This window comes from Tyto alba, unplaced genomic scaffold, assembly GCF_018691265.1.
Source record: "Tyto alba isolate M040663 unplaced genomic scaffold, T.alba_DEE_v4.0 Super-Scaffold_5, whole genome shotgun sequence".
Lineage (NCBI taxonomy): Eukaryota > Metazoa > Chordata > Aves > Strigiformes > Tytonidae > Tyto > Tyto alba.
In genome coordinates this window covers 1,213,294-1,239,127 of record NW_024881326.1, presented here as the reverse complement: position 1 = coordinate 1,239,127, position 25,834 = coordinate 1,213,294, and the positions used below count along the sequence as shown (strand labels likewise).

At 44.4% G+C, this 25,834-nt stretch overlaps 1 protein-coding gene across 2 annotated transcripts; it reads left to right on the top strand.

Moving 5' to 3' along the window:
* Positions 1-60: 60 nt before the first annotated feature.
* Positions 61-25,259, top strand: LOC104362389 (SLAIN motif-containing protein-like). Of its 2 annotated transcripts, XM_042807433.1 has the most exons (9): positions 61-200; positions 2,858-3,585; positions 12,303-12,439; positions 15,065-15,214; positions 19,242-19,382; positions 21,421-21,738; positions 21,929-22,066; positions 22,201-22,519; positions 24,199-25,259. In XM_042807433.1, exons 2-9 carry the CDS (start codon positions 2,876-2,878, stop codon positions 24,263-24,265), a joined length of 1,980 nt encoding a protein of 659 aa, XP_042663367.1. In that variant the 5' UTR covers positions 61-200; positions 2,858-2,875; the 3' UTR covers positions 24,266-25,259. The 2 variants fall into 2 exon arrangements, with proteins under 2 accessions (XP_042663367.1, XP_042663368.1); XM_042807434.1 differs by lacking the exon at positions 15,065-15,214.
* The last annotated feature ends 575 nt before the right edge of the window (positions 25,260-25,834 follow it).

Genomic DNA, 25,834 nt, shown 5'->3' with positions numbered 1-25,834 from the left:
CAGAGCGACCGCCCGGTAACGGGGGCGCGCGGGGAGGGGGCGGGGCTTGAGGATGCGCGCGGCGGCGGCGGCGTCTCCCCCTCCCGCCGTTTGCGATTGAGGGTCCGGAGAAGGCGGCGGCGGCGGCGGGGGGGGGGGGGCGGCCGGTCGGTCGGTCGGTCGGTCGGTGGGTGTTTGCCCACCCGTGGCCGCGGCAGCAGGTACGGTGTGTGAGGGGAATGAAGGGGGAAGGGCTGGGGGGGGGGGGGGGGAAGCGCTTCGGTTCGGCGTGGTCTGGCCGCGCCCGAACCCCCCGCAGCGCCTCGGGAGGGTCGCGCCCTGCTCCCCTCACAGACACCGCCCCCCCCCCCCCCCCCAACAACCGGATCCACCCGTGGGGCTCCCACCCGCGCCGCAGCCTCCCCCCCCCCCCAGCACCCGGGGCGGGCGGCGACCCGCTCCCCGCCCTCACCGTCCTCCTCCTCCCCGGTTCCTCCCTCAGCGGTCCGTGCCCGCGCACCGGGAGCTGTCCACGGCTGCGGCGGGGGCCGGGCGGGAGGAGGGAGGCGGCGGGAACCCTGGGTTTGGGTTTTTTTTTTTTGTTTTTTTTTTTTTTGTTTTTTTTTTGAGGGGGGGGGGGGTTCCTCGCAGGAGGCGTTTGTTCCCCCCACAGCTGCATCTCGTCCGCTGCGCTGAGGAGAACCCGTTAACCTGCCGTTAAAAACCCGGATGTCTTTTTGAAAAACTCCAAATTATTGTCTCCGACACAGTAGCGGCTTGAAATGTGGCTTTCTTCTTTTTCATTTTTTTTTTCCCCCCCAGCCCACTACACAATTAAATTAAGTTTTACAGATTGATATTTTTCTTCCCTCCTGTATCCTTGCTGCTTCACTTGGGTGGGTTTTAGACTTACAGGTTGTGGGAAAAGGCTAAATGGTTTAAATATGTTTGCCCCCCTACCCCCTCCGTGAAGGCAAAAGCAGTTTTTGCAGCTGCTCAGCCTCGGAGGGGAGCTGATTTTTCGGGTGACAGACCTCGCTGCTTTTCCCCCCCTTTGGGTCTTTGTGTTTTGCTTTTGACAGTAGAACTCCTAAACTCCCCGCTGGCACATCCTCAGCGAGTCACTGAGCAATGGCTTTGAAATGTCTTTGGAAATCACACTAGTTTCCTTGCTCGTCGAGAAATCGGATGATTTTGTAGGAGTGAGGATGCGCACGGGTTTTTTTTTTCTTTTTTGTTTTGAAGTGGGCATGTGAGTAGGAATCAGATTGCTTGGTAACTACAAATTAAATTTCCCTGAGTCAAAATGACTTCAGTGCTTCTTACAGGCGTGATTTTGAAAGCTGTGTTTAAAGTGCGCTGCAGTCATCTCTGTTCACCTACAGCTCTTTGTAAGTGCTTTTGTGTTCTCTATTAATTCAAACATAAGCTTAAAATTTTCATCTGGTGTGGAGGACCAAAATAAAAAAACACCTGTCAGGTAAAAAAAAAAAAAAAAAATCCAAAGCACTAAAACGTGGATTTTTTAGGAAATGTACTCAGTTACTGCTGTTACAAACAACTAAGTAACAGGGAGATGCTAAGGTGTGTATGGGGGAGTGTATGTATTTTCAACCTTGCTTGCTTTGTGTGACATTTAATTTTTGTGGTTTCCTCTACCTGCTGGCAGTTAGGCCTTAAAACCAGGAGAAGTTTTCAGACAGCAAAGGAAAGGAGGAGAGAACATCTACAGTCACAAAAAATCAGGGTTCAAATGCAGTTGTAGTGCCTGCGTCAGATCTTTTAAACTTTTAATTGGCTGTGTTGTCTAACTCCCTCTTCTGTCAGTCTGTCTGTTTGCCCTCCTGCAAAATAGAAAGGATTTTTAATTTTTTTAGGGGAATCCATTTTACTTGCTCTGTGGAACATTAATCTGATATTCGGGGCTTTTCACTGAAGAGTCAATTCAGAAATGAGGGCACCCATTGGAACTGAAAACTCATGTAAATCACTAGCAGGGAAAAAAACAGCGTTTGCTTGTTACTCAGTGAGTGGTGTAAAATTGTGTGTTAAGTGCACCAGCATTATTTTACAGCTTTTGGGAAGCCTGAATACCTCTGCAGATTAAAGCTGCCTGAGTGAGGGTGCTCTGCACACTCTTCCTTGCTCGACACGACCACAGGATGAATCGTAGCCCTGAAGACAGGAAAAGCAGAAAGATGGCTTCATTTTATGAAACTTATTGGAATATGTAATCTGTGGTGTGATATATTTATCTGTGTTTTTTTCTGTTCTTTGCTGTGTTTGCATCAGAGAGCTGGCCTCTCTCTTTTCAGTTGTAACAGGAGAATATGCCAGTACAGACATTAGTTATGCTTATTTTTGTGTACCACAGTCACTGCAGTTCCTGTCGTTAGTCTCTGGTATAAGTTGATACAGAAATGTTTTCAGGTTTTTTCTGCTTTTCCAGGATAAGCCTGGTAATGAACAAAGGATGTTTTTACCGTTTTCTTAATGCTGTCATTGTCTGACGTCAGCACCTCGCTAATTATGTTTCCTGACTTTGCTCAATCAGTGCTTTTCTCATGTATTTTGTTTGTAAACAGATGGAAACTAAACTATTGTGCATGATTAAATCGGCTTCCTTTTATACAGTTTAATTTGTAGCATAATCATTGCACATCCTAGCTGTTTAAAGTGAGTAATCTGCGTTTGTTGAAATGTTTCGTACCAATTTCAGTTGTTCTTTTTCAATAGACTTTGATTAAGTTCAGCCACCTTGTGCCCCAGTGTAATTAGTTTATGCTTATAAAAGTCAGAATTTTTGGTGTTTAATTCCAGTTTGTCTGCCATACTGTGCCTCTCTGTGGAGCCTTTAGATGCTTTTCATGTCTTGCAGTGAAGCCGTGCGTTTTGGATGATGGTGGTGCCCGGAAGCGCCCCGGTTATCCAGCAGGATCATGCTCTGGAGCCTGGCTTAGGACGAGACTCCACGGAGAACTCTGCCATGGGCCCTGACCCCGAGCCGGCGCCCGCGGAGGTGGGCCCAGAGCTAGAGGAGGTGCGAAAGCTGCGGGAGCTGGTGAGGAGGCTGGAGATGGAGAATCAGCACCCGAGAACGAAGGGTAGCAGGGGCGTGCTTGGGACAAACGTGCAGAGTGAGAGCCATACTGGTGTGGATAACCACGGCTCTGGTCTTAATGGGATGGAAATTCACAATAGCATCAATGCGATAACTGAGAAGCAAGAATTGCAAATCATGGCGGATCTGCACAACCAGTTGAGCAAAATAAGAAGGGAGGAAGGAGAGCACAACTGCTTCAAAAAAGACATAGGTGCCCAAATGCAATATAGCTGCAACAGTGCCACTGAGGAATTGTCTTCCAGCGTGTGTGAGGTGGAAACGGAGACCGGTGATCGCGTTAGGTGTTCTTCACGTACGGATACAAGTAGTAGCACAGAGCTTGTGGGAAACTTGGTCATTGCAGGTTTTGATTCCTCAGTTAAAATAAACGAACAAAATCCCAATGCAAAATGTGGAGATCTAGAAGGTCTTTCGAATAACACAGACCTGGATGAAGTGAAAGTGTTAGAACTTGAAAATTGCAATGAAGAAGAAGATAGCTGGTACGTATCTTGAAACTTTAGTTATGTATGGAACTTACACTGCTGTGGTTGGGAGTTTCTGCGTTTAGGAGTGCAGTAATTTTTAAGGGTATAAAGTGATTTCTGTACAGCGCTTTGATTTTTAACAGCAAGAATACGGTTCTTATTATTGGCTATTCTTACTGTTAAGACCATTGTGCCAGAGCATTATTTTGTTAATCACTTCATAAGGCTTGTCTTTCACCCTTTCTTCCTTTCGCTGCTATAGCTAGCACAGAAAACTTCCTTTCCCTCTTAGTTTATTTATGTGTAAGGCACACAGATGCATGAATAATGGAGTTTTTAAGCTTTGTACATAACTGTCAAATACTGTATTTAAATAAGAATTTTGTAAAACACAAACCGAGACCTTAGACTGCCTGGAATTTGTGGCTTTTGTTAGTATCTAAGAAAACAAATCTTTTCCAATTCCCCGAATTCTGTTTCTTCGCAGTTAACCTCTTTCTTTTGTTTAGGGACATGAACTGAAACAGATCAGTGATGTAATCCTTAACTGACCTTACTTTGTAGGACCCTCTGCCTCACCAGCGCTCTTGTTTAGAACTTGTTTTCTAAATCAGCAGATTAGTGTCCCTTGCCCTTCCAAAGCTAGTTAAAGTTCAAGTCTAATTCCAGCTCATGCAATAGCTGTGACTTGAGATTTTACCCAGAGTTCTTAATTTTAAGACTTTGTCGGATAGCCTCAGGAATCTGCAAATTGTGTTTCAAAATTGTGTAGCTAGAAAATATTCTGGCAGTGAAGACAGTGCTGCAGAATGATTGTGGAATACAAAATAAATCTTAAACTCTAAAAATTCATTAGCCATTATAAGTGAAGGTAAACTTTTGTTAATGGAATGGAGCTCAATAACATAATGACGTGAGCTCAAGTCTAAGTTCAAGGTTATATTAAAAACAAGATTTTTTTTTTTCTTTGCAAACTTTCTTTTAAAACCCAAATACTGGTTCTAACTTGCAACTCTTTAACATATCTAAACAGCATTCTGAGTGTTTTGTTGTTTTGATTTTTTTTGTTTTGTTTTTTTGTTTTTTTTTTTTTTAAGAAAAGATAAGGGAATATATTTAACAATTGAATGTGGAAGACGAGCTTCATTATTTCCATGTTAATGAAAACATTAGTTTTATATTCATGTTTATATAACCCGTGACGTGAGAGATTCTTCAAACTATATTGACTTGGTAAAGAAACCAGATGGAGTCTGAGATTTACACGGGCAGTGAATACTGTCCGGTGCCATCGGGAGAGATTCTGCAGCCTGAGGCTCGCTTTATTAACCTTTCCTCTAGCTGGTGGCTAATAAGGTCGTTCTTCTTTACCAGGTAACCTTCTCACTAGACCTTGTAGGATCGTCACGTTTTTGATACCTCTGTTTTCTTGTCAAATTTGGTTAATATAGGCTAACATTAAAAAGAGGTGCCCCAGGGAGCTTAAATAAAGGTGGTATTACGGAGCTCTTGTGCAAGTTCTGTTATCATAAATTACCTTTGATCGTGTTGCATCGCTTCAGTCTGGTTTGATTTTGTCTTGTCTAACTTGATAAGCTGTTTTTACGATGGCTTCTTGTTCTAGAGCCCTTCAGCTGAAAGCAGGGAACAAATAATGTGTGTACAGTCAATAGTGCATAGCTGTGCTTATTGCCAAATATCCTCAGTTCTCTTCATAAGCACGTCTCATGCTGTCCATGCAGATATTCAGGCGTTCCTATTGGCAATAAACAGAAAACGGGGCTTGGGGGAGAGGGTGGGCTGCTGCTTAAAAAAAAAAAAACAAACCCAAACCCCAAACACACACAACAAAAAACCCCCAAAACCCAACCAAAACCCCTTCATGCTATATGGAATTAGGATCAACTTTAAGAATGTGGTTTTGGTGATTGGGGGGAATTTTGTACTACCTGGATGGAAGTAAAATCTAAATGTGTCAAGCAGTGTATTAGTCAAAGTGAATAGCTTACTGTGTTGTTAGAGTTGCAGTCCTTTTTTTGATATTATACAATAGGAAAAAAACTGCAGCTAATATTGGAACATGTCATGTATACTTTGATACTTACAATTCTTGGTAATTTCTGAGAAATTCACAGTGGCTTTGTCTTTTCCCGTCACTGCCTGAATTGATAAATTTTAACAGCCTGGTCCTTTTGGTTTGCTGACCTTTTCTTTAGTATTTTCTAGTAGAGGGGATGATGCTTTATACTTTAAAGAATACTAACAACTCATTTTGTATTCTTTTAAAGTATGAGAGTCTTTAAAACAGGGGGTGGGGAGCGGGAAGTGTTTAAAAAGAGAGGCTTTGGTTCTTCTGTCTCCACGTCGTTCTTGTTTTAAGAACAGTTCCACACTTCAGGGTTAATTTCTGTTGCGGTATTGTGCTTATGCCCCATGACTTCTTAGTAGGTTTGACACCTCTAGCTACATCTACCCTGTGGGTTTTTGCCCCTTGAGCTGCAGTGGTCACAGCAAAAACCATTGCCCTAGGAGGGCCAGGGCAGAAGCAGGGAGGGGGTCAGAGGTTTCGTTGCTCTTCTCTGCAGGTGCAGATGGAGTCTCAGTTTCTGTGCTGTTACAAAATTACTGGTGTTATTTGGATCAAGCTTGCAAATGTTCCTGTGCAGCTTCCCTTGGCTTCAGCAACGTTTGGGTGGTCTGAGGTTTTGTTTTTAAAAACAACATTGCAATGACTGAACCCCCCGTGAAACATGAGGTACTGCATCACCTGCCGTAGCTGTAACTCTGTACTTCTTTGGAGTCTGTCCCTTGACTTGCTTTCTTAGGTCGCTTTCTCAAATAGCTATTCAAAATTGTAAATATCCCTGAGACCCAATCAAGTGAAAGTTGGCTTTGTGCTGCCGAGTTCAGCGGGATGCTCACCTGGGGCTGCAGAGCTGGTTGCCCGCTGGCGGTTCCCAGCTCGCTGCCTTGCGCTGCGCTTCGGCGGTGGTTTGGGGAAAGGCTCTTACCCCTGGGGAAGGGAACAAAAGATCCGCTTGCAGTAGCGTGACCGTGTTTGTCTTCTTTGCTGTTTGTCATTCTTCGGTGCTCCCCGTGTATAAAAATTAAGTTGTGGTTTTCTGTGCGTTTAGTTTATTGTTCTTCGTGCAGTGATTTGTGTTCAGTGTTTTGTTGTGCATTCCCATGCTACTTCTCTGGTGTTTTGCCAACTGTCAGTTATTTTTCCTGGTAAGACTTGGGAGAGAGCATTTTGACTTGGAATTGCGATGAAATGATAAAAATTCCAACCCCCTCTGAACTATAAAGTGTTCTTATGAACATGTCATTGGATGAAAGAAAGAGATAAAGAAATGGGAGGAGTGAAAAGCCTTAACCTTTTTCAGTATTCCTTCTCCTTTTTACTGGATTAGACTATTTTTGCCTCCATCTCCTTTGATGGGATGAGTCCCAAGCTCTCTGTCCGTGCCTGACCTTGAACAGCTTTAGGTTTTCTCCTTGACGAAGGGAAGAGGCCCTTTTACCTGTCTCCCCAGTATTGCTGCTGCTGTCGCTTGAGATCTTCATCTAGTACCGAAACTGCCAGCAGGGCTTCAGATAAGCTTTCTATGTATTTTTTTTCTGCTTTTTTTTTTAAAAGCAAACAAACAAACAAAAAAAAAACCCCGAAGCACACCATAACAATCAAGCAAATCCATGTAACAGAACCTTTTCTTCAAGTTTCTTTTAAGTTGCTGAGCTCCTCTTAGAAGAATATGTAAAATATGATGGGTGTGTACATGAATGTACATCTCTACTCACCTAACATGCTCCTGTGTTTTTGTGGGGGAAGGAGGAGGAGAAATACACATCACTCAGGTGAATCCCTGTGTTGCTGCTACACCCACTCCTTGCGCAGTTTTCCTTCCCAAAAGCCTGTCTTTCAACTGAAAACAGGTTGTGTTGCCTTCACCTTAGTGTTGTCTTGTCACCCGCTTGATTCCAAAAGTTCAACACAGCGAGTAGGGTGCCCTTGAAATAGTCTTTGTAGGAAGAAGGAGTATGCTTTGCTTGAATAAATTACTACTTTGGAGTTTCCAGGGGCTGCGTGTTTTCAGCCTCAGCCCCATGTCCAGTGGGCTTCTATATTAATGTCTTAGGGCATTTAATTCAACATACTGCAGGATATCGTTGTTGTTAGCTGCTTGCACCATCAGAGATAGGAAGAAATCTTCTGGAGAAGCTCCACCAAATGAGGATGTCACTCTGCACAAAATTCAGGTATTATACCAATATAGCATCGTGAAAAATATGGCATCTTCTGCCTCTAGCTTTGGGGAAAACTTTAACTCCCTCCTCTCTATAATCAATTTGTACGTTTCCACAGGCCAGGGATTAGTTTGCCTGCGATCCTTCCCTGCTGACAAGACTCTACGGGACTTAGAAACAGTAATTTGCAAGGTCTTAGTTTCTCAGACTGGTCATTTTACGAAAACCTTCCAGAGGTATTTTTAGCAGTGGATCGGTTAGCTGTGTTACATTAAATAATGTACAGATGGCTTATCAAAAACATCTCCTGACTGCCTAGCTTGTCTGAGTAGCGCGTTACCCGTTTGTGCCCAGCTTTAAGGTAGCAGCACCGCCCGCAGTCTCTGCTGCCAGCAATTGCCAGTGCCAGAGCGGAGTCAGCTGAAAGGAAAAATCTACCTGCTTGTCTCCACAGGTTATGTTGCTTTTGACGGCTTAAAATGCCTGAATTCTCACCGAAGTGCTTGAGGTATTGACTCCCGGCTCGTTCTGTACGATGAGGTGTGGGCAGGGCGGTGTGCCCGCTCGGTTGCGCTGCCGGGGCGGAGGCAAAAGCCTCTCGATGCTGCTGCGCCCCTGGGCACTGCACCTGCAGCACGACCCTGAGCTTGTCCCCAGGGTGCCCTGTGATCATCTCGCAGACTGTTGCCTGTGTCACCAGATTATTAAGCTGATGGGGTGTGTAGAGCTTCTGTGATTTAGGGACTAGGTTTGTGCTATTTTGTTCAGCAGGATTAGTCACTAGGGAGACATGAAAAAGCAGTGCCTCCTCTGGGTTTTGCACTATAATTCTTTTCCTCTCTTTCCAATTTCTATTTCTTGTGAATAAAGGCTCAAAGCTCTGCTTGGACTAATACTATAATGTTTTTGTGTAGAGTGTTTTCCACAGGATTTTTCTAATTTTTTCCTTTTGTGCTTCCATCATTTCAAGACCTGGACAGCATTGTTTCCGTGTCACTTTCCACACCACTGTATCGTCAGTATTGGTATTTCTGTTCAACAGTAATATTTAGATTAGAGATTAGAACAGCATAAGCACAGTAGTAAATCTGCAAACCAACTCTCTGAAGTCTGATACATAAAGGAAAGGAAAAATGATGCACCATTTGCTTGAAATACATGCTTTATAGAAAAATTTAGCTGCCTTCTTAGCATTTCATGGAGGAGTGTCTTGTAAATTGTTCTTAACGTGTTTAGCTGCCTCAGGTCTCCTTCTCCTTGCTTTGATGTGTATAACTCGAAAGGTTTGAAAATCAGTGCAGTGTCTGCCATTTTTGGTAGCGCTGTAGCTACCGGTGCCAAGTGCTGTGGAAGATGTGTAATAAACCGAGCACATGTCTTAAACTGAGGTTCATTTTACTTTCAGTTTAATTTACTAGTGATCTAGTTACAGAGCTTTCAGCTGCCTCGGTTTTCTTCTTATGATCTATAGATTTACTAGTGCAAATATTCTGTGTGATTAGGCTCTTATTCTCAGGTACTGCTGGCTTGCACTGTCATAATTGATCTGATGTGTTACTAAAACAAAAAAAACCTTACAGTTTAAAAAAAAATAATGATCTTCACAGGAGATGAACCGTGAAGCCTGTTGTTGCGAGTTCTTTTAAAAAACTTCAAGTTGTCATAGTATTTTCTAGATTCTTGGGGGGGGGTTATTCAAATCAGTATCCTCAAAGTCAAACGATAGTGGCCATTAACTCCTGTAAGTCCTCCTGTGACATTGACCCCAAAAGAAAAACAGTATCTCTGGAAGATACTTTGCTTTTAGTACATTGGAATGTATCAGCATAAAGCGCAAAGAATCCCACTAATTTATTTTTGAGTGCCTGCGTTCCTAATGGAAAAAGAATCTGTTGTCATGCTTGCTGCACAACTAAAAAGACTTAGCTCTTACCAGGGGTGCAGTTCATAAAATACTTTATATGGGAAAGTGAAACCCACACACTAGTAAGCAGAAGCTAACGATGCTTTATTTGTTTCCTCACAGCAGCTGAAGAAAATCTTAGGCATACTTAATAAGCTATGCAGCAAAACCCCAATACATCAAATTGAGAATATATGCCCAAATGTTCACTTCTGGAATTTTGTATTAAGCCTCGTAACTACCCAAACTACTTAATTGTCATTCGCAGTTTGACAAAATATTCAAAGCATAACCTTTTGTCATGCAAACAGAATATGCTTCACACCCAAACTGCTGAGCTGTAGGAACAAAATGCAAGGTAAAGCTTATTCTGTAATCAGGTGTTTGCTAAATGCAAAAGACTTTGGCTGACACGTAAACTGGCAGTCCTATGCGTACTTTACGGCGCGCCTGAGTACATTTTTTCCAGTGCTTATTGGATTATGTTAACCTGAAATATCAAACAGCCTTAGAGGATAAAACTACCAGAAATAAACTGAACTCACTCTGCTCCGTTTAAAAATATGCAGAATTTCATCACAAAAGCCTGTTTTAGTCCAGCTGGAAGCGTGGTGCTGTATGAACCTGGCCTGACTGGCGGTGGCAGTTGTGCCGCGGGGGCTAACGGGGATGACACTGGGTGGGGGGAGCCTCTAGTCAAAGGTGACTTTTTTGGTAATAGTGTGTCCAGAAAAATATTCACTTCTGCTTGTGGGGCTGGTGTTTTTAGTTAATCGGTTGATGGTGTGCAGTGCTCCAGAAGAATAAGCTATGGCAGCATTTTTTGAAAAGTTAGCTTGTGAAGTATGTTGAGCCCTCACAGTAAACCTGATGCTGTGGAATCAAACCAGAATTCCTCTTTTCTCTAAGTTGCCTGTCAGTGCTCGGAAGGATTGAGTTGTACTTACTTAATTGAGTTTGGTGACACTGTAAGTGAGACCATCTCTTGCCAGTAGACTTGTCAGCTGAGAAAGGAGAGTCCTCTGGCAGACTGCAGAGGACTCGGACACCCCGGGGAGCAGGTAGCTCTGCTCCATGTGGAAACAGTTCCAGCAATCAGACAAGTGTTTTCATTTTCAGCTGATAGTCCTGGGTAGAAACATGATTAGAAGCCTGGGAGGAGGTGGGTAGTACAACAACGTCCTGAAGTAGAGCAGGATTTTCTCCCTTAACCTAAAATATGTGAAGAACAGCGTGACCTGCCCTAAGGAGACTGTTGGCCTCTTTTTTTTTTTTTTTTTTTTTTTTTTTTTCGTTTGATGGTTTTATTGCTGCTTTTTTGGTCTGAACTGTAAAATAAATCCAGAGAGAGAGTGCTTTGCTTTCTCTGTTTTATTGGATCTGAGTGGTTGTAATGCTCATTTACCCATGCAGAAAAGCAGCAAGATATGCTTGTGGGGTCTTTTATGAAAGATAACAGTGCATATTCAGGAATATTTGTGTTCATGTCTCTTAGCATTTATTTTGTCAATAGCAAATTAGATTTTTTTTATTTGCATGTGGCTTTGTGTGAAGGTTGATATGGAAAAGCTTCTGTATGAGACACGACTAAAGAGACTGAATCTCTACTCCCTGAAAAAGATGGGTCTGGCCAGGGGCAGGCATGTTATTAGGGTCTGGAAAGTCATGAGTGGCATGTCAAGAGGCAATAGAGAATAATTGCCTTCCACCTCTACCCTATCCCCCAAGAACCAGACAATATCAGGAGCAAATAGCAGGTGACATTTTCAGAGCAAGTGAATGGAGGTGGTTCTTCACCTCGTGCGTCGGTGCACTGTGGGACCCTTTGCAGTAGGGTGCTGCAAGCAGGTATGAATTCAAAGGTTGGATGGATTCACTGAAAACCATTCTTTTGAGAGCTGTTGCTTGGTCCAATAGCCCCGAACTGCAAAACTGTGGGAGTCTGGAACAGCTTTCTGCATCAGCAAAGCTTTTGGATTGATTTTTCCTGTAATACAGGATAGGAGACAGGGCAGTATGTTAGATAGATGTTTTGGTGCCAGTACAGTATTTTCAATATCCCAGTTGTTTGTATGTTTTATCTTGGCCAAACATTGTGTTTGTGAGTAGGACGCCTGACAACAGAGAGTCCCGTAGTATGTTTCTGTATCTTTTAAACAGGAGGAGTTTTCAGAAATTAATGGGATAATTACTAGTTAGACTTCTGAAACGAGATCACCTTGAATCTCAAGTTAGAAGCACCTCCTCACCCTTGCTGTCTTTGTCAGGAGATCTGGGGGGCAGTGGAGGCAGAGGCAGGGGTGCGGGTGATGGTGAATGTACTCCAGCAGCCCAGGCTGAACCTTGCCTTTGGGAGGCTCTGTGCTTTTTCTGTGAAGCCCTTTTCAAGTGAATTTTAGTATCGTGATAGTCAATTTTGTTTCTGAGTCCTAGCATACAATTTATTTTTTTCCCTGTGTTTAATTTGGATAGTTTTTCTGTTCCTTACTGTTAGGTGTACTTTTGTAAATGCTACTTTGTTGGCTGTATGCTTTGAGTTAATGAGCATTTTTTTTACTGTCTCCTTTCAACCCTTGCAAAGGCTCTATGTGTCCCCGAGAAAATCTACTACAGATCAGAAAACGGCCTCACCTTTAAAATGGTGCCGGCAGGTGTTGGATAATCCCAGTCCCGAGACAGAAGCAGCCTGCCGAACTCTTATAAACAGACTTGATCAAGGTACGTGAACTATAAGCATCGCTGCTTCAAGCATTTGTTATTTCCACTCGTGTCCTTCCCAGGATTGAGAAACAGTAAAGCAGAGGAGACGTGAAGTTTGCGGTTGCTATAGTGGAGAGTATCTGCAGAGAGCGCCCCTCCCGTGCTCGGCTCTTGGTGCATTTTTGCACAGCCGTGCTTGTTATTGTATAAAAGCCTCCCTGCTTTTGGTTTATGTTGGTAATGGCTCAGCTGAGGAAGGTAAGAGATCGTTGTGTCAACAGTAAGAAGACTGTGCTGAAAACTGGGCTGATTACAGGTAATAGACAAAACAAACTGAACTCTGATGTTTTGCCTCTACGTGTTTTTTTAAGATACAAATGCAGGCATTTCAAATGAATTGCTGAATTTACCAACTTGTTTTCTGTTGTTTTTGGTTTTTTGTTTTTTTTTTTTTTTTTTTAATATGTTCAGAGCCTAAACAGTAAAAATATATTTTAGTGTTGTCAGGCTCTTGATTTTTTTTTTTTTTTTTTTTTTTTAATATTTAAACATCTTTAAAAACATGTAGAGGAAAAAATGTGCTTTTGGGGAGTGGGGGAGAGAATCATATGAAACCGTTATTGCAGCTTTTTTCTGTATAAAAAGTTCTAGTGTCGCTGAGTGTTTCTAATGGTGATTATTCTTACCATTAGTAGTATTATCTGGGTAAAATATTTGTCTGATGCTCAAAGCTTACAGTAAGGAAACAATAAAATCTGTAACTTGAAGAAATGGTGTCACTTGGAAACCTAGTTTTTCCTCCCAGTTTTATCATCCCCTAAAATCACCTGGCGGTGGCTTTCAGCTGTGTTACTTGACCACCGAGGGAAACTCCCTTGTTAACCCGCCTGAAATGAGAAGGCCGTGGAGCGTTCCGTTCAGCTGTGCCCCATGCCTCCATCGTAGTCACTACTCCGGGGTCGTAGGTTTCTGTGTTTTCTTCTCCTTTTCCAGCACACTGAAGGATCAATCCCATCTTAGCCTTTTGCCAGGGTGAGGGCTGCTGGGGTAGAGGCATAGTTTTTTTCTTGACAAAACTGCGGTGGTGGTTCTGTTTCTGCAGAGCTGTAGTGCCGCACCTGGAGCCCACGGGGTGGATAGCCTCCCCTCCTCTTTCCAAACACGATCCAGGCTTGTACGTAAAGGTGCGAGGCCTGGGCTGAATTGCTGATAGCCAAGACACTGAGGGGCTCGAAGTGCATATGTAATCCTTTGCTATATCATACAATTTTCCTATATTGGCAGCTGTGATTTACCCTGCAGCTGGAGGGATGGACTAGTATTATTTTCTCCTAACGACTCGTCGTGGAAAAGCATTGCCGAGCAGGACATGTCGCAACCTCATCTGTCTGGTTTGACTCGGGAACATCTAAACACAAAAGCTGTGGTTAGCAGTGTTGGAAAAAGTGAAGTTTGCGAGAGAATGGATGTTTTGAAGCTCGCTGATGTTCTTAACTGCTGAAAATACAACCCCCAGTTTGGTACAAAAGTAGTGCTCTGCCTGGGTTTTAAATTGGCTAAATTTATCTTCTGTGTGAATACAATAATTTTGATTTCGGTTTGACCAGTAATTTGACCTCAGGGACTTTAAGTCTGAGACACCACTGGTTTTTTGGTTTGTTTGTTTTTAAAGTTTACGTACTAACAGTGCTTTGGCACTGCTTGTAATCAGGCTTATTTTGAGTTTAGCCTTGAAATTCCTGATTTGAGATAACTGAATGTAGTTTGAGAACAAACTTCATTTACTTTTATAAACCATCTGGGCTTGAAAATTTGAACGAAGGTTCATTTGATGAACTCTTTGCTTTGTCTGAAATGTATCAGGCTTTATTTGTACTCTGTCACTCCTTTTTAACTAAAATAGGCTGACCTTGTATATTTGGGGGGGGGGAAATGAAAACTGTTTATATAGTGAATCTTCATTATTTCGTTATGGTGAGGGTTCGGTGGGCAGGTCAGCAGCCCCTTGAATATGTGCAGGTCATAGACTGAGTCATTTCCGCAGCACTGTAGCTGCTTATTTTCAGCTCCAGTGAGCGTGGATGCACTACGTTTTGCTACCTGGCTTGTTTTTGATTGTTTCACTAACTCGTATGCAAAATCTGTGTGCTGAATAAATATTTCAGAACGGTTGTTTTTCATATATGCATTTGCTCTCCTTTTAATCTAAAGGCACAGCTTTTGTGGTTTAATGCTCTTTTGATTCCATCATCAAAAATTCAAAATAGCACACGCATAAACATAGAGTTCGGTGGAGTTCTTTAAAATGAGGATGGCGTGTAGAAGTGACAGATATTTATGAAAACAGTCGTTTTTGAAGACCAGCACTGAAACCTTCAGAAATGTATGGCTGCTTTAAAACCAAGTTTGTCAGTAGTTATTTTTGGAATTCTTCAGAAGTGACAAAACAAGTTAAAGGGGAGAGTGAGCGAGGGAACAGGCGCTGCTTTGCTTGTAACTGACACCATCAAGATGTCTTATTTGAAGTACATCTGTTACAATATTTAGTTTTGTTTATCTGATGCCTTTCTTTATCTTATGCTCTCTGTTTTTAAAAATAATTTGACGACCTTTATGGGTTTTTTTTTGTATTTTTCCTTCTAGCCAGTAGATGGAAAAACCTGTATTGCAGTCCATTGGCATCACCAAGCGCACATAATTTGAATACAGAGACAGGCTCCTGTAGCAATGCACTAAACTCTCCCGGGCATCTCAAATCGACTAACAAAGCACTACTAACCTGTGGCAGCTCAGGTATGGCATGTCAGTAGAGCAGTGCAAACCTGTAGTGTTTAAAATGCAAGGAGTATTACTAATTGACACGGGGAAAAGTTGTCAAGAGATGCAAGTCCACCCATGAGGTTTTCTCCTTTTAAATTTGCTCACTTACTGACCCAGGTTTCACGTGTTACGTGGGAGAGAACCTCCTTGCATTCTAAATGTCTTGTAGTTATTTCATGGTTTTGTTTTTATAACTTTCTCTCTATATATTTATAAATTGTACTAATTTTAAACGACTTAAAACAGAAGGCAGCTGTTGGGGCAAAGAAAATACTGCTCTTGAATAATGTTATCATATGTAGATGTGAACTTGATAAAGTTACTTGGATTCAGTTTTCTGACTGCAGAGTTTGTGAAGTGTCTTTTGGAAATACTGATTAATGTAGGCAACAGAAAGAAGCCTTGTGCTTTAAGATAAAAGGTGTTGTCTCCAGGATAAGCCTTTGCTTTGGCGGAATGAGCAGCTAAGCGCAAAATAACAAAAGCTTTCCATCAGACTTCATTGTGCTTGGAATAAGATTTCCGACCTTCGAGGCAATTTACACAAAATCTTGTTAGAAGCCTGGATTTGTAGGTAGAATAATGAAGCTTCTCCTAAACGCCTTGGCCTCAAGTCTGCCTTTGCATTTAAGCTGCCCCTACGGAGTCCAGCGTAGGCTCTTTCAGGAGCTTCGTTTATCCTGGATGCAGTTCATTCTCCTCGTACAAATGCTTTGCCTGCTGGCTTTACTATCAGAGGAGACTTCCTTGATATGTTTGATTTTTGTGGAAATTGCTGTATCCCAATTTGCATGTTTAAAACCATAAAGCATGTTTAACAGTTCCTGCCTTGAAGCTTCATGTTAAACAAACCTCTTTTTTTTAAGGGAAAAAAAAATAAAAGGGTTGCATATGGATGTTTTCACAGCTGCAGGTAGGCCTTTGAGATCTGCTGGTTTTCTGCTGTAAATAGAAATTAACACTTATCTCTGTTTTGCAAACAAAAGGATGCATGCAGGACTGACTATATTTGCAAGCTGAATTCTGCAGGGAGGAATCTCTAAATCAGTTTCTTGTTTTTAATGTGTGGTTGGTTGGCAATCTAGATGTCTAACCACCTTTTCATGCAGAAACAGTTACTGATGTGTAAAACCAAAGTGTCAGTGCAACTTCTAGACTTCTTCCTTCACTGCAAATCTGGAGTTCTCAAGGGTACCAAGTAAAAAGGCAAGTACAGAGCAGGCTTTGCCCGTGGAGGATTATATGTGAGAGTTCACTTCCTCTGTTTAGTGGCTCCTCCCTTGTGACTTGTGTAAGTGCTAACATGAGTTTGAAGTTCACTGCCAGCTTGATTGACTCAAATCTAATTTTATTTCTAAGAAAAAAGGAGCTTCCCTACCATTCAAATGAAACAAGTTTAACAGTAACTTCCCTTAAAAACTAAACAAAAAAAAAAACTTTTATAGAATCCAGATGTGGTGTATTTGAAGTTTCTGTAATGAAAACCATAATCAGTTCATCCTGCAATGCTGAGCCACAACCGTTTTTACTGATGAAAGAATGTGAATGTTGTTCTTCCTCTCCTTGACTGTTTTGAAGTAGAGCTGCAATTCGAAATGCGACAGCCAAGCTAAACACACATAGCTGAATCGGGAACTTTGTGTCTTCCAAAGCTGTTTTCAAGATACAGCTGCATTAATAATACAGCTTTTAGTATTAAAGGTGGTGTTAGTTACAGCAGGAAACCTGTGCTCCTTCCTTATCCTACATCCTACAGGTGCAATCCCTGCTCTCGTGTTGGCTTTATTTCAACTGCTTACGGTGTCTTTTCCTGACACCAGAGGACAGAAATGGGTTTATGTCATACAGGAGTGCGTGTGAATACCGGAGTGTCCTGACTTGCACTGCACTCTGCAAGCGTCTTGAAACTGGAAAAACTTTCTGCCTTTTCAAATGAAGAATTTGAGGTTTACTGGTACAAAGCAGTTTGCTCAACGTCCGTGTAGGAAATGTGGTTTATGCCTGGCCTTGAAACATGTGTTTTCCGTGTCATCGGTTACTCCTCTTCAAAACGGGTTGGAAGGAATAGCTTTGGGAACCTGCTGCATTTTCCTGCCTGACTGGAATTAGCCGCTGTTTGAAAGTGTTGCTCAGCAATGAGTTTTAGATGCGCTGCCAAGAACAGACAAAATCTTTATTTCTAGCGTCATCGTGGAGAAGTGTTCAGTAGGTGCCCTGCCTTCAAGGCTTCTGAGAACACAGCAGGCCAAACTGTGTGAGCTAAAGTAAAAGTCAGTGCTGAATGCCATCATGTAGATGCTTTGGGAGGCCGACGTACATTCTTGATTTGTCGGCTGGTGTGCTACAGCCTCCTTGTTGCTTTTTGTTTAAGTGATCATCTCGAATCCCTGCTTGAGCAGGAGTTGTATTTCTTAAGCCTGCTCTCGCTGAAAGTGATGTTAAGTGCTTTTAAGCTCTTGCATACCTACGAGCTTTGTCTCATCTTCTATCACATCAAGGGTTTTAATATTTTGGAGGAGGGGGAAGTGGGTGTGTGTCTAAATTTATATAGTACTAATTGCAACCGTGTCTTAGAATTACTTTAAAGTAATGAAGTACTCTCTCCTAAAATAGCTCTGGACTTTATATGGTCTTACGTGTCTGTGTTGGAGGGTTAGTTATGCTAGGAGCATATTATGGGATTTTGTATAATGTAGCATAGATAAGCACGTTTGCCATGTAGAGGCTTTAAATTCACTGCTCCTTCTGTGTTTCAAAGAAATTTTCTAGCAATTTTTTCTTCTTTTCTTTTTTTTTTTTTTTTTTTTTTTTAAACAAAGCAGTATGTTAGTTATAAAATGGGAAAAGAAGATGGGAGGTATGCTCAGCATTGTGTGTGCGCTCTCAGAAATACTACCCTGAGCCCAAATTGACATGGCTGGAAGGGTAGTGAGGTTCTCCTGGCACTGCCTGCAGCTGCCTGCCACCTGCAGATGGAGATAAGCTGACGGCTGGGTGATGCTCAGCTGTCCCACGTGCCCAGACGAGCAGTATCTGGGGAAGAGGAGTATCAGAGGAAGGCCAAAGGCAGCTGTGATACCACATTTCTGTGTATAGGGCTACTTACAGGCCTCCCACATTTGAAGGACAAGTACCAGTATAACCCCAAAGTTACACGGCTTGTTCTCATCTCCCTGTTTCAGTAGCAAGTAGTAGTACTCTTATGCCATGGAAAATACTGACTTGCTTGGCTTAAGAAAAAGTACTGGTAGGTAAAATTTGCACTTAATGGTTAAGATGATGATATTTTTATTATTATTCTTCAAAAGGAAAATTATTTGTGGCTCTTCCTAACGCCAGCCTGATGGAAAAACTTCCTTGGTGGGAAGATCATTCCAGTTTGTTTTTTAAGACCTGCTGTGTGAATAAGCTGTGTCCCTCCCTGTAAGAGAGTTTGATTTATGATGAGAGTGGGGTGGAAAAAAGGTAAATGGCAGGAATGGGGAGGAGGCAATCTAGTGTCAACTCCGCTTTGCATAAGCAGGTTGCATGACTGATTTTTGAGGTACTGTACTCTGAAAGTCATCTGGATCTTTTTAATCCTACGACTGCTCACCAACACCCTAGCACGCACTTTGTGTAACTTTACTGCTTAATATGTAGAATCGATAGTTGCCCCTTTCTCAAAATGGGCAGACAGCATACTGATCTTTTGAAGCGTGTTTCTAAGCTCAAAATCAGCAAGCTTCTCTTTGCTAGCTTCTGGACAGAAGTTCACAATTTTTTTTCCCTGCACAAAGGCACACTGCCTTCTGAATATTGCAGGTTAAAATACTGAGTTCTCAAGTAATTTCTAACTTCTTAATTATTTCTAGCGACCTTACCTCAACTTCACAACTGCACTGATTTTATTACTGGAATAAAGGAGCAGCAGAGTATTCTTGTTTTGTAGGTAGATGGCTGAATGCTTTTTTTTTTTTTTTTTTTTGTGTGTGTTCCTCCCTCCTCTTTTCTACTACAGGTTACTTGAGCATGCATTCTGCACTGAGCTCTCAGTCGTCTGTGGACAGTGAGCTGAGCACGTCTGACGACTCCATCTCGATGGGATATAAACTGCAGGACTTGACCGACGTCCAGGTTATGGCACGCCTTCAGGAAGAGAGTACGTGACAGCAATCTCCTTTGTGTTACACTTTTAGAATCGTAGATGGAGTCCAACTGTTCTCTTCTGCCTTTCCCCAACAAAAAAAAGAGAATTTAATAGAGCATTTGAAATGTTGGTGATTAGTAAGGGCTTCCTTTAAAAATCTACAGACCCAAACTGCCACTTAAACGTAGCAGTTGTGTAACATTCTCAGGATGACCCCTCTTAAAGCAGAGGATAGCCTTGAAAGTATTATCACAGAATCACAGAGTGCTTTGGGTGGGAAGGGACCCTAAAGCCCCCCCAGTGCCCCCCCCCTGCCCTGGGCAGGGCCCCCTTCCCCCAGCCCAGGGGGCTCCCAGCCCCGTCCAACCTGGCCTTGAACCCTTCCAGGGAGGGGGCAGCCACAGCTGCTCTGGGCACCCTGGGCCAGCACCTCCTGCCCCGCACAGGGAACAATTTCTGCCTTACATCTCACCTAAATCTGCCCTCTGACAGTTTAAAACCATCACCCAGAGTCCCCCCCCACCTCTCCTGTCCCCCCTTTAAGCCCTGGGAGGCCGCTCGAAGGTCCCCCCGGAGCCTTCTCTCCTCCAGGCTGAACCCCCCCAACTCTCTCAGCCCGGCCCCCCAGGGGAGCTGCTCCAGCCCCCCCAGCATCTCCGTGGCCTCCTCTGGCCCCGCTCGAGCAGCTCCGGGTCCTTCTGCTGTTGGGGGCCCCCGAGCTGCCCCCAGCGCTGCAGGGGGGTCTCCCCAGAGCGGAGCAGAGGGGGAGAATCCCCTCCCTGGCCCTGCTGCCCCCCCTGCTCTGGCTGCAGCCCAGGGCACGGGGGGGTTCTGCCTGATCCAGTCAGCCCAGATCCTGTTCCCATTAAATCATTGGTAAACTCTCTGTTGACTTCAGTGTGGTTTGGCTAAGGTCCTAACTGAAGATCAAGGTGGAACAGAGTGCCTGGATCTATGTCTGTGTGCAAATTGATAATTCATTTGATATGCAGGAAACGGAGAATGAAGTGTTCTGGGGGTTTTTTTGGAGAACATTTACTTTCTTTTAGTACTGTGCCTCTACAAATTTAAAAAATCCTATGATCTAGGAATTGGAATATGAGATCAAAAAGAGCAAAAGACATAAGATCTTGTTATCACTTTACTACACCTGAACACAGCTGGGGAAAAGTTGTATTAAAGCGAATAAAGCGAGTAATGGCCTTTTTCTTTCTAAGCTTGAGTATTTTCTTATGTTATGCTTTGTGATCACTTAAAAAAAAAAAAAGTCAAGGAAATCTTGTCACATCACAAATTTTCCAGTGAAATGTGAAAAGCACGTCATCCTCAGAATGATGGAAGCTTTTCATATTTGCATTGTGAAGGGAGAAGAGTGGGCAACTCTTGTTTGTTTGTTTGTTTGTTTGTTTTTTCCTTAAAAAAAAAATCCTTGCAATGAAAGGACTGCACTGAGAAGAGGTTTTTTCAGAAATTTGATGCTTTCCTCAAAAGTCCCTTCAACCGGTTTGCTAAATATGAAGTTGCTTGTATTTTGTTAGGGAAGGAGACTTGAATAAAGGCGTAAGTTGGGGGAGGGCCTGTAAATAAACCGGCCGGGCGCACTGAGGATGTCAATAAAAGCGGGCGTGTTTTCACTTGGAGGCAGAAGTTCCAATCTGTGCTTCAACCTGCTGAAACGCTGGTGGGCGTGTAATTAACGGAACTACCGAAGTTCATACTGGAAATTAGCCTCCTGTACCTAGTGAACCTAACGGAGCTCGCGTGGCAGTAGGTAGTCCACCATCAGAGCCGCTCGCGTGCGCGGCGGAAGGGGCAGTTCGGCTCAGTTGGAATGGTGGCTCTTTGCTCTAATTAAGCAGCACTGGTAGGGGTGACGCTGTCCGTGCGGGGCGAGTGGCTTCAGCAAAGAGCGGTGTTAACCCGTCTCTCCTCCCGAGGTGAAATGAATCCCCGAGGGGAGAGCGTTTGCTTCTGGAGTTGCGTTGCGGCCGGGTAAGGAGTTTCTGTGCTGGAGCGGGATGACTGTGAGCCCTGTTGCCCCTCTCTCCAGGCCTCCGCCAGGACTGTGCCTCCAGCTCCGCCTCCGTGTCCCGCCGCAGCTCCAGCGCTTCCCTTCACTCCCTGCGAAGAGGCACCTACAGCGACCAGGAGTTCGACACCTACAGCCTCGAGGATGAGGACGACTACGACTGCTCCCTGTCGTACCGGAGCGCTCACAGATACTCCCCGTCTCCGCTCAGCTCCCCCCGCTGCCAGTCCCCTTCCTCCAACGCCGACTACGGCCGGACACCCACGTCCCGCATCCGCCCGCCCCGGAGAGCTGTGCAGAGCCCGATGCAAGACCGGCTCAAGTATGCGAACAGCGAAGGTAAGCTGGCCGTCAGCTGCTGATACGAGTCAGCGAAAAGAATGCCGCCGTGTTCCCGCCAGGGGAAGCTCAGAATTAGTTCCACGCTCCTCTCCTAAGTGCCTGTGTTTTTTCAGGAGGTGATCTAATCCCTTACACAGCTCCGTCGCTCCCGCAAGCGGCGAATAAGAGAATTTGCTCTTGGTTTCAGAGGAGATGCGCCACAGCATGCCCAACCTGGCCAGGACGAGCCTCCGAGCTTTGGAGTCGGTGCGGAGCAGCCGGAGCCTGGAGTCGGACCTGCAGGTGCCGAGCAGCCGCATCCCCAGAACTCAGCAGCGCTCAGCAGGTCAGGGCAGCCGCGTCCTTCTGTCCGGCCAAGCGACCCCCCCCAGCCCCCAGGCCCTTCCAAGGCCCCGCATCCTCACGTGCTCTTCAGCTGCTCTTGCCAACCGGCTTATTCCTCCGTTATTCCATTTCTAGGTCTGGCTCCCAGTAAGCTCAGGTATTCCTCCGGTGCTGGCCAGTCTCCCTTAACGGTGCGACAGCCGATGAAAGCGGGGGCCTGCACAAACTCTCTGCTAACCCCCAGGCAGCCCGTGAAAGCCTGCAGTTACGCAAATCCTGTTAGCGGGGTCCGAAAACCACAGGCACCTCCTCTCAGCACGGGCTCCTCCGGTAGCAGCGGCGCTCCCAGAGCCGGTAACGTGGGCACTGTGGCAAAAAATTCCCCCATGAAAGCCCGCACGTCCGTTGGGGGAATCTCGGCGCCCAAGAGCAAGCCGACGCCACCCTCCAGGAGGTAAGTGGGAGACTTGAGGCCTCCCAGACCTGACCGTCTGCCTTTATTTCACAATTAGAAATGCTTTTTTACGTGGTGGTGGTGGTCAGCTCGGGTTGTAAAGCGCGACACGGGTGCAGGGCTGGGCTGACCGACTCACTTGCGGTGGAGGGTTGGGGAGCCTGTAAGGGAAGGGTCCTGCGGAGCCGGGAGATTCGGGGGGCGTTACGTGCTTTGCCCCCCAGTCAAGAGGCAAAGGCTTTGCAGTTCCTTTAAATGCCACTAAAATTAAATTCTGTGAATGTAGGTGTGAACTGACAGGTTGGCACTCGGCAGCTTCTGGGTGAGATGCCCCTTATTACCGCGTAATCTGTGGCCAAACCACTCAGGATTTCACTGTTCCATCTGCTTAAAAAAAAAAAAAAAGTGCTTTTTTTAAACAAAGCTAATTACCCAGGCAAATGAAGAGGCATAGACTCAAATTCATTGTTAGAAGAAACGAACATTATGGCACGTAATTATTTGGTGCATACATCTAATAAACTCTCTTTACTGTTAATATAACCGTCTCCCCAGATGACCTCCTTTGGTGCCTCTGACTTTGCCACTGGTAAAATAAGTTTGGGTTTTTTTTTCCTTCCTCAGTCTTTAGTTCAGAGTCAGGTGGGCATCGTTCGAGGCCTAAGGAGTTTTTAGAAGGGTTTGAAAAGTAGGACAAATTAACAAGGCTCAGCTTAAGCATGATTCTGTATCATTATAGTAACCTCATACAACGGGGTGGAAGCAGAGCGTATATAATGGTTTCCAAAAACGTGCGGATTTTGCTCTTGTTGCACAAGTCTGAACTGATTTGGGGACCGTGTCTTGATCCAGAAAGATGCAGTGAGTTTTCAGACTTGATTTGTGGGTGTTTTTTTTTTCTTTTTACATTTATGTCTAGCTTTTCACACTTACGATTAACATCCTAAATATTGAGACAGTGGATACCTATAGTTTGCAGATGTTGTAACTAAAGAGCTGTTGCTTTAGGCTATATTCAATCTCTTTTAAAGAGTAAGGCCTCCGAGATGCCTGTAACAACTCCATGCCTGGGCCACTTTATGCCATTTTAGCCAAGTGGGGTCTTATCCCATTGTCCTCAGGCTTCTCCTGTGCATTTGTGTGTAGGTAATCCACTACCACGTTGCCAAAAGCTATTTTTGACAGCTATCTGCAGTACAGTTGTAGTGATTGAGGGGAGTCGATTCAGTATCAGACTAATAAGCAGGAAGTAATTGCTGATTTTTTTTTTTTAACGCCCTGTTGTAGCCTTCACTAAATTGAACTGTTTCTCCTTTTTAAAAAAAAAAAAAAAAATACTCAAAAGGGAGTTTTTAAACTCTTCATTTGAAGTAGTACTTTGCATCCAACCCGATGATGTTTTTCACCTGTTCAGCTCTATTTGCAGGGAAAAATACTTCTCTTGGCCTGAGTCATGGGAAAAAACCCGCAGCAGTGGAGCGGGATAAATCCATCACTCAGTGCCCCGTGGCAGTCACTGAATTTCTCGAGATGGCTGCTGGCCTGGTGCGGGCTGGCACGTCAGAAAAAGAGACTCTGCAGCAGCCCAGGGCAACCCGAGCTCCCTTGCACCTTCCACCTGCCTGCTGACCCCTTTATTTTTTTTTTTTTTTTCTCCCCCTTTTGGTCTCCCAAACCAGGTTTCTCCAGTCGGCACCACCCACTCAGGCCGTGGAGGATGATTCCTGGAAGGATGGGTGCTACTGACCCCCCAGCTGCCCGGGGGGTTACTGGGAAAGAAAGGACGTTACTGGGAAATGCAACTGGAGCCCCGGGGCACTGCACATCCTTCCTCTTGTTCTGCCCCGAGCCCGAGCTCTCACCGGTGGAACACAGAACCCCTTTACTGCCTTTCCACCATCCAAAACGTTACCGGAACACGAGTCTTCGCCCCGAAGACTGAAAATAAGCCTTATTTCCTAGAAACCTCGACTCGTAGCCCTTTTGGAAGGTTTGTCACGAAAAAACTTGTGAGCTGCTCCTGCGGAGGGTTGGTTGAAAGGCTGCTGGGGGTGGTGGGCCCAGCTGGACCAGCGCCTGCGGGAGACTAGAAATAGCTGTATAGATGTTAGAAGTAAGACTTTTAAAATTCAACCTGATGTACTTTAATATTTGTCCGAAACACAACTGTTGGGTTGGTTGTTTTGTTTTTTGTTTTTTTTTTTTTTTTTCTACTTCTGTATAGAATGTATTTCTGCTACTTTTTATTGTTTGTTCTAGAAGATGAAGCAGGTTTTTATAACTGTAGGACACTCCAGGCTGTTGTACTCAAGCGTGTGCATCACAGTTCACAAGTGAAGGAGCAGTACACAATATTTGTGTGGGTTTGTGAACAGGCAGGGGACAGGGGTTGCTATTTCAAAAGGGCTGTTTACCAGCATCTTATCTCAGCTGAGGAAGCTAACACTGGTTAAAAGCAGACTTTTTAAACCCACCCCCCCCCCCAAACTCATTTGACTTGAAGTGTTCCCCTTCAGTCTCGCTCCTACCTGCCCTGATTTTTGTAGAAGTTTTCTGCCCTTTGGCGATGAAGGATTCTGTTTCAGTGTCCTTTTCCTCAGCGAGTGCCGGATGCTGTGAATACAGTCTTAGTACAGAAAATATGCACTGATAGCAACCTTCTCCCTGCCGTCGATGTGATTTTGATAGTGTAGTTTAATAAAATGTTATGGTGCTGAAATAGATCTGCTTTATTCAAACAGCGAGCCCGACTTGCGTGGTTTTTGGGCCAGGACTGAGGCTTTTCCTGACAGGCCCAGCCCCGCTGGGAAAGGGAGAGAGGGCAGCAGAGGAAGTCTCCTAGGATGCAGATATTTACCTTTAACCTCTGGGGATTTCCTAAGAACCAGGTGGGTGTTAGCAAAGGAAAACTTAATTCACAGCACTCAGTTCACATCTTTTCCAGGAGAACATCCACAAGCGGCTGAAGCAGAACCAAATACGGGAGACACTTGCAAAGAGGAAGCTCGGCAGAGCAGAGAGCACTTTTTGCATCAAGTTTGCTTTAGAAAGAAAAAAAAAAAAAAAGAAGAGGCAGTGGGTATGGAACGGCTGTTGCAGGGCAGCTCCTGGGTGTGTCGCTGCAGCGCCCGGCTGGAGGCGGCTCTTCCAGCCCCCCCAGCACCGGGGGGGGGTTGGTTGGTCACCCCTTGAGCTGCGCCCCTGAATAACAACTGAAGAGCAGCCAGGGCTTTTCTCAGGCTCCACCTGCCCCTTCTGCTGCCTAGCAATGTTCTGCTATGAACTCCTTAAGCTAGAGCTCCGTACCCCTATTTT

Bases quoted from the DNA above. Each gene is read 5' to 3' on its own strand.
- LOC104362389 (XM_042807433.1), top strand. From the start codon at position 2,876: ATGATGGTGGTGCCCGGAAGCGCCCCGGTTATCCAGCAGGATCATGCT. The intron at 19,383-21,420 runs GTACGTGACAGC...CCCTCTCTCCAG, and splicing joins GGCACGCCTTCAGGAAGAGA to GCCTCCGCCAGGACTGTGCC. The intron at 22,067-22,200 runs GTCAGGGCAGCC...TTCCATTTCTAG, and splicing joins AACTCAGCAGCGCTCAGCAG to GTCTGGCTCCCAGTAAGCTC.